The following is a 12,806-nucleotide window of genomic DNA, read 5'->3' as shown; positions in this document are numbered from 1 at the left end:
ACCCTGGGCAAAACTTTTCTTGGGCCCCCCCCCCCATGCAGTTTTGCTCTCCACCTGCTCTGTGACATGCAATAAATAGTAGCTAGACTCAAAATCAGTTTGCTGAATCAGATCAGGCAGCTATTGGTTGCCAGAGGTTACAGTGTATCATTACTGCTCACTGATTGGTTGCTAGAGGTTACAGTGTATCATTACCGCTCACTGATTGGTTGCTAGAGGTTACAGTGTATCATTACCGCTCACTGATTGGTTGCTAGAGGTTACAGCACACATTACAGCTCACTGATTAGTTACTAGAGGTTACAGCACATGATTTCTGCTTATTGAGATTACTGTACAGTAATACTGCTCGCTGATTCATTGCTAGAGGTTACAGCACATCATCACCTCACTCCAGGGGTCATGCTATACATATGGATGCCGCCTTTATTTACATATCTATGCCGCCGGATGCAGCTATTTACATATGAATGCTGGTTATTTAAACACAGGGTCTGCAGGTGAGCCACCTGTACACAACAATAGGGCAGAGCTGGGCAGCATTAGAAGCAGCACTTCACGCTGAGATATCAGGACACAGCAAGAGACAAGGAAATTTAAACTGGAATAGTTGGCAAGTATGAGGCAGCTGCTTTGGGCCCCACAACAATGACAGGGCCCAGGGCAGCTGCCCCTTTTGCCCTGCCTTAAAAATGGCCCTGAGTAAAGTCAGTGCTCACAACTACTGCAGGCCCCTCTGTTATAGCACAATATACCACACAACGTTGTGTTTTTGTTTTTTAAATTCTCCTGCTAAATACCTTTTTCCACATTGCCGATGTGCGGTCGTGTTACCGCCCAGCTGGCGTCAGAGGGGGATCTCAGCCCCTCCCTCTGTAGTCCATATATTGGGGAAGGAGAGCTGCTGGCGGTCACGTAACATTTGTGATGTGGAAAAGGGTGTTTAGAAGGAGAATTTAAAAAAAATAAACACATAAACTGTGTGGTATATTGTGTTATAACAGAGGGGCTTGCAGTAGCTGTGAGCACTGACTTTACAACCATTTCAAGGGGGTGTACATATGTCAATGTTTTGATGCTGTGCGGCAAAATGATCCCTGCTGTTGCATTCCATGGGCAGTACCGCCCACTTAATTGGACTCCTTCAACTGAATGGATCCGCCCCGCAACCGCTTTCAATGCGTGTCGGTAGGAAACACTAGTTCAAGGTTTAAAACAGAATTTGACTGCAATGAACAGATGATAAATACCCTCTGAACTTGAATCTCTTCAGAGGTCACTACATGTGTAATTAACCTCTAAGTATTGCTTGATTGCTATATGTTGAGTTTTTGATTTAGGTTGGAAGCGCTACTAATGACGTTAGAAGTTTATTTGCATCCAACATCCTAATAACAGTTGTTGCTCTGTCTGTGTCCAGGACCAATCATCTACTGGTAATCATTGCATTACCAATTACATGTGAACGGGCGGGGGAGGGCGCAACGACTTTGTGCATTACCAAAGATAAAATATTTAAATAGTAAAAGCAAGAGTCATCATACTCACAGACGTTTAAAAGAGGCTTGAAAATGCTCAAAGAATTTGGAGCTGTGTCTCCTAGACAGTAACAACCTGGACTGGGTGTATAGGGGTAACCAGATGGTATCGCAAATGGCTTACGCGTTACGAGGGAGTGCACCCTTCATCAGAGCCTTAGCAGTAGCAGACTAGCTTTCTTTAGGTTCCCTCTAAATAGGGCCATTCACATGTCTGGGTAACTGTCAAAAACCATGAAACAGACAGAGACAGAAGTACAATCAAATCACACTTGTTTATTAATAAAAATAAAAAGGTAAATAGAAAAAAGCGTAGTCAAGCATAGCCAGAGTCCAGTAGCCAGATCGGGTAGTCAGCCAGTCCAAAGTTCATTAACCAGATCAGGTAATCAGCCAGGCCAGAAGTCAGGGATCCAAGGAGAGCAACTGCAAGCAGGATAAGAAGCCAGGAGGGATGTCAGCAAGCCAGTATTGAAATAAACAGAAGAAGATGGTTCCTAGTGATGTGACCAACGTGAAGGCAAAGGAAAAAGTGAGCTGGAAGGCTTTAAATAGGCAGATCAGACGAGCATCATCGGGAACAGCTGGTAACTGTGGAATAAGAAGAGAGCTGGCAATTAGCCGACAGCTGAGCGGCCAGCCCAGAGGAGGAAGGGCTAAGCCAGCCCTGATAGTAACACCCACCAGGCCCATCACACCCATCCGGGTGTTCCAGGGTGGGCCCTGCCCACCATACAACCTTGTTCCCATGGAGAGGAGGCTACATCCCTAAACCCCCAGCAGGGTGCACCTCCCATATCCACCAGACTGTCATCTTAATTCATTTAAAACTTGATGTTTCTAGCATTATTAACAAGCAGCAAGTGGTCACTTGACACATTCACCTACCCTTTTTTAAATATTGTATCCCTCCACATCATACAGTCCAGCGCTAGAAGGTGGAATGGGATCCTAGGTGAGAATTGCGTCAGCTTGGCTTGGGCCCCCCCTCTTGGGACACGCCACATGTCCCAAGAGCCTGCCGGACCAGTCCCACAGTGCTGCCGTGCCTCTTGCATGTGCATTAGGCAGGCAGCTGTAGAAATTCTATAAGTCACAGCTGTCTCCCATATACAAGATGGCGGCACCAAAGAGCTGAAGCCTGGCAGAGAGTAGACTCCAGGAAGACAGCGCTGGACTCCGCGGGCTGGTAAGTGTGTATTTCTTAAAAATCAGTAGCTACGGCATTTGTAGTTGCTGATTTTTTTTATTTTTTATTTTTTTTAACAAATACGGTAAATGTCGCACACCCCACATAGGAGGACACCCTAACTGGTATCCCCCACACAGCCAGGCACACTGTATCTTCACAGGCACCCAGAGTCAGAAAACAGTCCGTAGCTTTGTTTTTGTTGTTTATTAGAGGGGGTAACAGCTTGGATAGGGATGTTGTGAAATGCTCACTTGACTTCCACAAACTCCAGGGACAACTTCCTATATACAATCTCCTCTTCACTTCCCTCCTGCACATACCATATTTATCGGCGTATAACACGTGTCGGTGTATAACACGCACCACAAGTTTAGGAGGGAATTTAAAAGAAAAAAACTTTTAGGAGGGAAGTTTAAGGAAAAAAACTTATTTCTATGCCCATCAATGCAGCCTTGTCAGTCACTTGCAGCCTTGCATTTAGCTTTGCCATTTAAAAAATGGCGCCGCTGAGATACAGAGCGGATGTCCTGTGTATCCTGGTGGCGCTCGGTAGTTCTCGGCCGCTCTCAGCGGCTTTTGGCTATTTTTGGCCGCACTTGACCGTTCTCGGCTATTTTCGGCCGTTCTCGGCTATTTTCAGCCACACTTTGCAATTCTTGGAGGTTTTCTGCTATTTTCGGCCGCACTTGGCCGTTCTCGGCTATTTTCGGCCGTTCTCGGCTATTTTCGGCCATTCTTGGCCATTCTCGGATATTTTTGGCCATTCTCTGCTATTTTTGGCCGTTCTCTGCTATTTTTGGCCGTTCTCTGCTATTTTTGGCCGTTCTCTGCTATTTTCGGCCACACTTAGCCATTCTCAGCGGCTTTCGGCTTTCTGCAGAGAGCGGCAGAAAGGGTTAAAAATAGTGGGGGATCGGCGTATAACACGCACCCTCAATTTCCCCTGATATTAGGGGGAAAAAAGTGCGTCTTATACGCCGATAAATGCAGTACTTGCCATCTTCTGCTGATTCACTCCTGTAAGATCCGGTGTCCTGTCAAATACTGTCCCCGGAGCAGCCTGACTGGTGTATGGAAATGCTGGTTGCCTGGCTGCCATTGTGATGTACCAGAGGAACGCGGGTCGTTTTGGAGGGGGCTGTAGCTGTTCCATTCTGATGGTCTTTACATGATATGTGTTACAAGCCTGGACTCTTTTTGGTCTGGTAAGCGTGCATTTGGCTTATTTATCAGCACATTGGTGGTGAAGGAAGCCTGTCTCCATACGGAATTTCGTTGAAAGAATCATTTTTCATCTCTATGGACTGCTTGCACTTTTTTGTGTCGTTTTATGAATTGCTGCACTTTTTTTCTTTTGAAGCACTTTATTTATCTATTTATCCATTTCATTTTTTATTATGAATTTATTTATTTATTTGTTTATTTGATACTTTCTATTGGAATTGCAGGGTTTTTATTATTAATTACATATATTTATCATTTTTAATTTAGTTTGTTTAACACTAGTTACACGGTGTTTATAGTGAATACTTTTTTCTGATATTTCTTTTATTGTGTATGAGAACCATTACTGGGGATCCCAGGTCTATGGTAATGTATATGCAAATCATTTGTTAGGTCAAATTTGTGGGGTAGCGCAGTTATATACCTGGTGCTGGGCATCCCTGGTGGTCTGGTGGCATCCCTGGTGGTCCAGTGTGGGCATCCTCGGGGGGGGGGGGGGGCTGCACTGATAATCGATCAGCACAGACCCCCCCCCCCTGTCAGAGGAGCAGCCGATTGGCTCTCCTCTACTCATGTCTGACAGACGCAAGTGAGGAAAAGCCGATCAACGGCTCTTCCTATTACCCTGTGATCAGTGATTGGACACGGCTGATCACGTGGTAAAGAGTCTCCGGCTGAGACTCTTTACCGAGATCGTAGTTGCGGTATGTCAGACTGACACCCCGCAACAACGATCGCTGCGATGCGTGCCCCCGGGGGCGTGCAGAGGCTCAAAATCCCGAGGACGTCATATGACGCCCAGCCAGGATTTTGAAACCACTTTGTCTCCGTCATTTGCCTATAGGGCGGGCGGCAAGTGGTTAAATATTGAAGATTTGCCATGTTATGGGGAACATCTAGAAATGTTGATTGTGCCTAACAATACCCTGAAAGATTTACCTTTGTCTTGAATTCTTCCTGGAAAATAGCATTACACTTCCTAGTATGTGAGGCTCCTATTTAAAGCAGAGTATAGAGAAGTCAATGGGTAGATACACAAGCAGAAGAACGAGATCTAGGTAGTGACTTCCTCCAAGAAGCAGCCCTAATCCTCCTCTTCTAGGGTCCCCCGCTGGTGTTGTGGGTTCCTGTTCCTTGATTAGAGTCCCCATAGCAAGCCATTTGTGAATGCTCGCTCCCGAGCCCCCCTTTTTGTGCGTCAGTTTGCTGTCTCTCAGCCAGTGAGGAGGCAGGCAGCAAGGACAGCAGCCGCTCTTGTGTATATCACTGGATTGGGATCAGGCTCGGGTAAGTGTTAGGTAGATGGGGGGGAGCTGCATACTGAAGGTTTTTCACCTTAGTGAAAAATTACTGCTTATAATGCATGAAAGTAAAAAAACTTTCAGGCTTTACAACAATTTTAAGCTCACCGCCCATTACAATCTGATTGTACAGTACATCATCGCTAGAGCTACCATCAACAGTGTAGTGCAAGGACCCGCCTGATTGGATAGAAATTGATTGGACAGATTAGTAATGAAGACTCTACAAAGATTGTACAGTCAGGCTCAGGCCGTCTTTAATATTGATTGGACCCTGGGCAAAAAAACTTTTCTTGGGCCCCCCCCCCCCCCCCATGCAGTTTTGCTCTTCACCTGCTCTGAGACATACAATGAATAGCAGCTAGACTCAAAATCAATGTACTGAATCAGATCAGGCAGCTATTGCGATTGGTTACCAGAAGTTACAATGTATCATTACCGCTCATTGACTGGTTGCTAGAGGTTACAGCACACATTACAGTTCACTGATTAGTTGCTAGAGGTTACAGCACATGATTTCTGCTTGTTGATCGGTTGCTAGAAATTACTGTGGATATGTCCTCAGGGGGGCATGATATACATATCAATGCTGCTGGCCTCAGCTATTTACATATGAATGCCGGTAATTTACATGTAAACACAGAGTCTGCAGGTGAGTCATCTGTACACAACAATAGGGCAGAGCTGGGCAGCATTAGTAGCAGCACTTCACGCTGAGATATCAGGACACAGCACAGGACTAGAACCTCAAGGGACGAGGGAATTTAAATCAGGATAGTTGGCAAGTATAAGGGAGCTGCTTTGGGCCCCACAACAATGACAGGGCCCAGGGCAGCTGCCCCTTTTACCCTGCCTTAAAAACGTCCCTGGTCAGGCTGCAAGGCGCCCTTACAGAGAGCATAGTAGAGCCAAGTCAAATGAACTGCTTGATGATACAAAGATGTCTAAAGATCGCACTTGGCACTCAATCACACTTGTGGCTGCTCCTGTCATCCCTCTCTTATGAGTGGTTGGTAGGTGGATGGGAGGCGATATGCGATATGTCACCTCCTTACTGCCTGTTTTATCTCTGAAAAGCCGACCCCACCGCATGCATTACACAGTCGCAGGACAGTTGTAGCGTGGCTCCGTTCCCTGGAATCAGGGCAGGACTTAGGGTGGTGGGGGCCCCTGGGCTTGACTCACTTTCGGGCCCTACCTTCTATACATTACCGTATTTATCGACGTATAACACGTGCCGGCGTATAACACGCACCCCAAGTTTAGGACGGAAGTTTAAGGAAAAAAACTTACATTTAAATTCCCATCAATGCAGCCTCATCAGTGTCCATCTGCAGCCTTGCCCCAGTGTCTCGGGTCCTCTTGGCGGCTCTCGGTGGCTTTCGGCAGCTCTCGGGTCCTCCTGGTGGCTCTCGGCGGTTCTCAGGTCCTCTCGGCGGCTCTTGGTCCTCTCGAAGTCGCGAGCGCATGCCGGGAATAGCCGAGTTTACTTGTCTCAGCTCACAGTCACGCCCAGTCCCTGTGTTATGTCCATCATAGGGTGGGACTGGGCGTGACTGTGAATGGAGTCGAGCCGAGTACAGTCGGCTATGTATCTCAGTGGCGCCTGCGGGGCCCCCTATTGGGCGGGGCCCATGGGCTTGAGCCCAGTCAAGCCCAATGGTAAGTCCAGCCCTGCCTGGAATGTTTCATGCTTGACAGCGGTATTGCGACAGGAAGGCAGGAGCATTGAGATAGGAAGACAGCCGATTGCTCAATTCAAATGTCAGGACCTGCAGCAGACAAATGAGAGGTTCTTGCTTATTTTATTCTTGGTTTTGCAGGAAATTAGGAATCGATCCGCTGCTTTCAGGCAGGACAACAATTATTTTACGGAGGCAGGGGGTAGCCCTGAGAACCTGAAGAAGAATCGATACAAAGACATTCTACCATGTGAGTATAAAGCGGGTTTCAGTGTACAGCTTTCAGGGGGGGGGGGGGAATCACCTAACTGAGGTGGCCATAGACACAGGCACACTGTGCCCAACCCTAAAACTGTTCCATTACCTATCCTCTTTGTTTTGTTTCAGATGATCAGACGCGGGTTCCCATCACATTTCTTGCAGAGGAAGTTGGCTCCGACTACATCAATGCAAGCTTTATACAGGTGATGACTGGCTACCATTGGTAAAACAAAGCTGCCAAATTTTAAATATTTTGTTCAGTTGTCAGCTTGATGCAAGTGCCACTTCCCAGCCCCAATCCCATATTCATATAACTTTCTATTACTTGTCTCTTTCCACAGGACCTGATTCACAGTAAAGTGGACCTATCATCAAATATCTTTTTCAGATTTAGTAGGGATTAATGAAATGCAGAGTTTGTGTTTCGCCAACATTTGGGGGAAAATTGGGTAGTTTGGTAAAAAAATGTTTTACCTTATTGGCTAAATGCATTGAAATTATAGGGGATGGCAAAATGATAATGGCTACTGTGGGTTACAGAAGTGATGTTAACCACTTCAGCCCTGGAAGATTTTCCCTCTTCCTGACCAGACCACTTTTTGCGTTTCGGCACTGCGTTGTTTTAACTGACAATTGCGTGGTTGTGCGACGTTGCACCTAAATAAAATTGACGTCCTTTTTTTCCCACAAATAGAGCTTTCTTTTGGTGGAATTCGATTGCCTCTGTGGATTTTATTTTTTGCGCTATAAAAAAAAAAAAGAGCGACAATATTGAAAAAACGCAATATTTTTTACTTTTTGCTATAATAAATATCCCCCAAAAATGTATAAAGCAACATTTTTTTCCCTTAGTTTAGGCCGATACGCATTCTTCTACATATTTTTGGTAAAAAAAAAAAAATCGCAACCCAACCCAACCTTCATCTGCTTCTGGCTCGTCGGAAAGCTCTGTTTGGGGCAGTACAGGACCTGCTGCTGCACGGGGTGATAGTACCTGTACCGACACTGGAAAGGTTTCAGGGATTCTACTCCAATCTATTTGTAGTCCCAAAGAAGGAAGGGTACGTCCAATCCTGGACCTCAAGGCCCTCAACAGCTTTGTGAAAGTGCAAAGGTTCAGGATGGAATCAGTTCGCTCCGTGGTCGCTGCACTCCATAAGGGGGACTTCCTGGCATCCTTGGATATCAAGGACGTGTACTTACATGTACCCATATGCCTCAGGCATCAGAGGTTTCTGTGATTTGCAGTCGGTTCTGCCTCCGCTTTTCTCCCTTCAGACAAGCAGCAGACAGACTCTTCAAGCTGCGGTGAAGTTGTTGGTGAACCGCAGTTGGTTGTTGCTGCGTTACTGCATGCGAGTCCGGGGCCTCATGGTAGTCACTTTTGAAACAGTACCGTACGCTCAATTTCACACTTGAGTCTTGCAAAAAGAGATTTTGTCAAAATGGGACAAATCTCCATTATCCCTGAAATGTCAAATTCAGGTGAGCTAGCTAGCCAGGGATTCTCTTCTCTGGTGGCTGTCCAGGAGATCGTTTTTTCCTCTCCGTTGGACGGTGATCACAACGGACGCCAGCCTGACCGTTTGGGGGGGAGTTTTGGGCGTACAGTCGGCCCAGGGCCTTTGGATGCGGGAAGAATTCCAATTGCCTATCAATGTGCTCGAGCTTCGGGCGATCAGGTGGTGCCTCTCCACATGGTCACGGAGGCTGCAGGGGCGTCTGGTCAGGATCCAGTCGGACAACGCCACAGCGGTGGCGTATGTCAACCATCAAGGAGGAAGAAGGAGCTTGGCTGCAGCACGGAAGGTTGCTCACATCCTACAGTGGGCAGAGCGGTACGTGCCGGCCCTGTCGGCCATATACATTCCGGGAGTAGAAAACTGGCAGGTGGACTATCTAAGTCATCAGATGCTGGACCAAGGCCAATGGTTGTTGCATCTGGATGTATTCCAGCTCATTTGCCTAAAGTGGGGCACACCAGATGTGGATCTCTTGGCCTCTCGGCTCAATCGGAACGTGCAGGTTTGTGGCCAGGACAAGAGACCGTTGGTGGCTCCATGGGGGTATTATCGGTGGATTTATGCCTTCCCCCCGCTCAGGCTCCTACCCCGTCTGCTACACAGAGTGGAGGCCGAGGGGACGGTAATTCTGATTGCCCCAGATTGGCCTCGGCGTCCTTGGTACGCCGACATAGTAGGAATGGCAGTGGATGTTTCTTGGCAGCTGCCGATGCGAGAGAACCTTCTGTCACAAGGTCCAATATTTCATCCTGCTTTACTGTCGCTGGTTTTAACGGCATGGCTGTTGAAAGCCAGGTGCTAACGGACCGAGGACTGTTGGATTCGGTAATCTCCACTATGCTGAGGGCACGGAAGTCATCTCCTCTAAAAATGTATCATCGTACATAGAAGGCCTACATCTCCATGTGTGAGGAGAGGGGGTGGCGTCCGTGTACATATTCAGTTTCCAGGATCCTGCTGTTTTTGCAGCGAGGAGTGGATCAGAAACTTGCATTAAACACCATTAAGGGGCAGATATCAGCTTTGGATGTCTTTTTTCAGCGACCTTTGGTGACTCATTCATTGGTGAGTACGTTTGTTCAGGGGGTTTGGCATGTCACGGCACATTCTCCCAGGGCAATTGGTGCCTCCTGGGCTTTCCGACATCAAGCATCCATTTCCCAGGTGTGTAAGGCGGTGACCTGGTTGTCCGTTCACACTTTACAAAATTTTACAAGGTTGATGTGAGCGCATCTGCGGATGCATGCTTCGGCCGCAAGGTTTTGCAGGCAGCCGTTTAAGGTTGCAACTCCTCTGTTGAGGAGTTCTTGTTATGGGTGGAGTTTATTTTCTTTCTGTTCCCACCCCTCGTTTTTGACACTGCTTGGGGACGTCCCTAAGGTCAAGATTAAAGGTGGTGTGTCTGACAATGAACAAAAGAGAAAATAGGATTTTTGTACTCAAAGTAAAATCCTTTTCTCTGAAGTTCATTGATGGACACAGCACCCACCCCTCCTATTTATGTTTGTACTGCTTTTTGATGAACTGAGCTGCTGAAAGCAGAGTGAGGGGTTACAGCCAGTAGGACTGCCCCCTGGGCGGTACTGTGCATTTTTTACACGTTCTGCCTAGTCCTTTCCTGAAGGTGGCGATATAACCCTAATGTCAAGATTAAAGGTGTTGTGTCCGTCAATGAACTTCAGAGAAAAGGATTTTTCAGTGAGTGCAAAAAACCTATTTCTCTTATATTCATCGAGCGACACAGCTCCTCTCTTAGACCATTGGGTTGTATACCTTTCCCTTTAGGAGACACTAGGCAAAGTTGTAACACAACACTCAGAACTTTCAGTTCCGCCCAGTTGAGAGCCAGGTGTTGAGGAACCGGGGTCTGTCGGACTCGGTTATCCCAACTATGTTGAGAGCACGAAAAATTTTCTTCTTGGAAAATATATCATCATTCCTGGACAGCATACATCTCCATGTGTGCGGAGAAAGGTTGGCATCTGCGCTCTTTTTTCCATATCCAGAATCCTGCTGTTTTTTCAGCAAGGAGTAGACCAGAAAATAGCGTTAAGTTCTATTAAGGGGCAAAAATTTGAGCTTTGGCTGTCTTTTTTCAGCGACCCCTGGCGTCTCACTCATAGTGAGTACCTTTGTTCAGGGGGTTCGTCATGTAGTCCCTCCGGTGCGTCCACCTTTACTCCCATGGGATTTGAACCTGGTGTTATCGGCGCTTCAAGACCCGCTGCTTGAAAATATCAGGGAGTTTCCCCTGTTGACTCTTTCCTAGAAAGTGGTCTTTCTAGTGGCCATCACCTTGGCCAGGAGGGTCTCAGAACTGGTGGCCTTGTCTTGCAAGTCGCCTTATCTGGTTATCCATAAGGATAAGGTGGTGTTGTGTTCGTAACTGTCCTTTCTACTGAAGGTGGTCTCGGCTTTTCACATTAATGAGGACATTGTGTTACCATCTCTCTGTCCTAGGCCAAAACACCCTAAGGAGGTGGCCCTTCACGCTCTGGACGTGGTTCGGGATCTGAAAGTGTATTTGTCTACCACTGCTCCCTTTCGGAAGTCAGACTCGATGTTTGTCTCAGTAGCTGGTCCCAAGAAAGGCATGGCGGTCTCATCAGCCACCATTTCCAGGTGGATCAGACAGATTGTAGTACAAGCCTACGCCTTGAAGGGGCAGGTGCCCCTCTTTCCGGTTACGGCCCACTCCAGAAGGGCAATCGGAACGTCTTGGGCCTTCCGACACCAAGCGTCTGTCGCTCAGGTGTGTAAGACGGCGACCTGGTCGTCTGTCCATACGTTTACCAAGCTCTACAAGGTAGACGTCAATGCATCGGCTGATGCCTGTTTGGCCGCAAAGTTTTTGCAGGCGGCTGTATAGTTGCAATTGAATATGCAATATTTTTAAGTTTTTTAGTTTTTTTCTGGTTTTTCGATGCATTGCTTCCGCTTTTTTTTTTTTTTTTTTGTGCGGTTGTAGGTAGTCACTCCTGTTGAGGGTACCCTGATTTTGTGGTGGAGGTTTCCACACACTATTGTTTTGTGGGTAAAGTTTCACTAGTTCCCACTTGCCATGGTGGACGAGGTTTTTATGCTGTTTTTCCCACCCCTCGTTTGGCACTGCTTGGGGACGTCCCAATGGTCTAAGAGAGGAGCTGTGTCGGTCAATATAAGAGAAAATAGGATTTTTTGTACTCACCGTAAAATCCTTTTCTCTGTCGGTCGGTGAATTACAGAGAAAAGGATTTTACGGTGAGTACAAAAAATCCTATTTTTTGCAAAAAAAAATCAATATGCGCTTAGAGATTCTTTTTACCAAAAATATGTAGAAGAATACATATTGGCCTAAACTGATGAATAAATTAGTTTTTTTTAAATTTTTGAAGGGGTATTTATTATAGCAAAAAGTAAAAAAAAAATTGTTTTTTTTCTAAACTGTCGCTTTTTTTGTTTATAGCGCAAAAAATAAAAAACGCAAAGGTAATCAAATACCACCAAAAGAAAGCTATATGTGTGGGGAAAAAAGGACGTCAATTTTGTTGGGGTAAAGTGTCGCAACAACTGCTCAATTGTCAGCTAAAGCGACGCAGTGCCGTATAGTAAAAAATGGCCTGGTCATTAAGAGGGAAAATCTTCCGGTCTGTAAGTGGTTAATTATCATTGGTACATATTGTGAGAGGCCAGGAATGTATTAACATAGACTAAAGTTATATAAAGGTTCACTTTAATATACAGTTGTTTTTTTTTTACAGGGTGTAGACAATCAGCCACGATATATCGCCACTCAGGGGCCGCTAAGCCACACAGTAGGGGACTTTTGGAGAATGATTTGGCAGTACCAGGTTAAGGTAAGGCTTTAATTGTAAACGAATAGATTCTTGTTTGTAAAGTTGATTAATGTCCACCTAATGATTGTACAAAACCTTTACCAGGCACAGTGTGAAAAAACAGGAATAAAAACCCTTATCACATGTTTAAAGCGGGAGTTCGGACGTTTTTTTTTTTTTTTAAAGTCAGCGGCTACAAATACTGCAGCTGCTGACTTTTACAATAATGACACTTACCCGCCCAGCGCACCCGCGATGTCGGCACCCAAA

At 46.2% G+C, this 12,806-nt stretch overlaps 1 protein-coding gene across 2 annotated transcripts in view; it reads left to right on the top strand.

Moving 5' to 3' along the window:
* The window catches only part of PTPN18 (protein tyrosine phosphatase non-receptor type 18), a 122,739-nt gene that overhangs the window by 33,584 nt on the left and 76,349 nt on the right, over positions 1-12,806 (top strand). For both annotated transcript variants that reach the window (XR_013276533.1, XM_077484846.1), the window contains exons 2-4: positions 7,079-7,187; positions 7,325-7,401; positions 12,462-12,557. Coding sequence is in view for 1 of the 2 variants with exons in the window: in XM_077484846.1 (XP_077340972.1) it covers positions 7,079-7,187; positions 7,325-7,401; positions 12,462-12,557 (282 nt within the window). In the remaining variant the exon portion in view is untranslated. The remainder of the gene's footprint in view (positions 1-7,078; positions 7,188-7,324; positions 7,402-12,461; positions 12,558-12,806) is intronic.

The sequence above is a fragment of the Lithobates pipiens genome, unplaced genomic scaffold, assembly GCF_037356315.1.
Source record: "Lithobates pipiens isolate NorthernLeopardFrog02 unplaced genomic scaffold, aLitPip1_a1.2 Scaffold_166, whole genome shotgun sequence".
Lineage (NCBI taxonomy): Eukaryota > Metazoa > Chordata > Amphibia > Anura > Ranidae > Lithobates > Lithobates pipiens.
The sequence above is the reverse complement of the archived record's forward strand: the minus strand, read 5'-3'. Positions and strand labels throughout refer to the sequence as shown.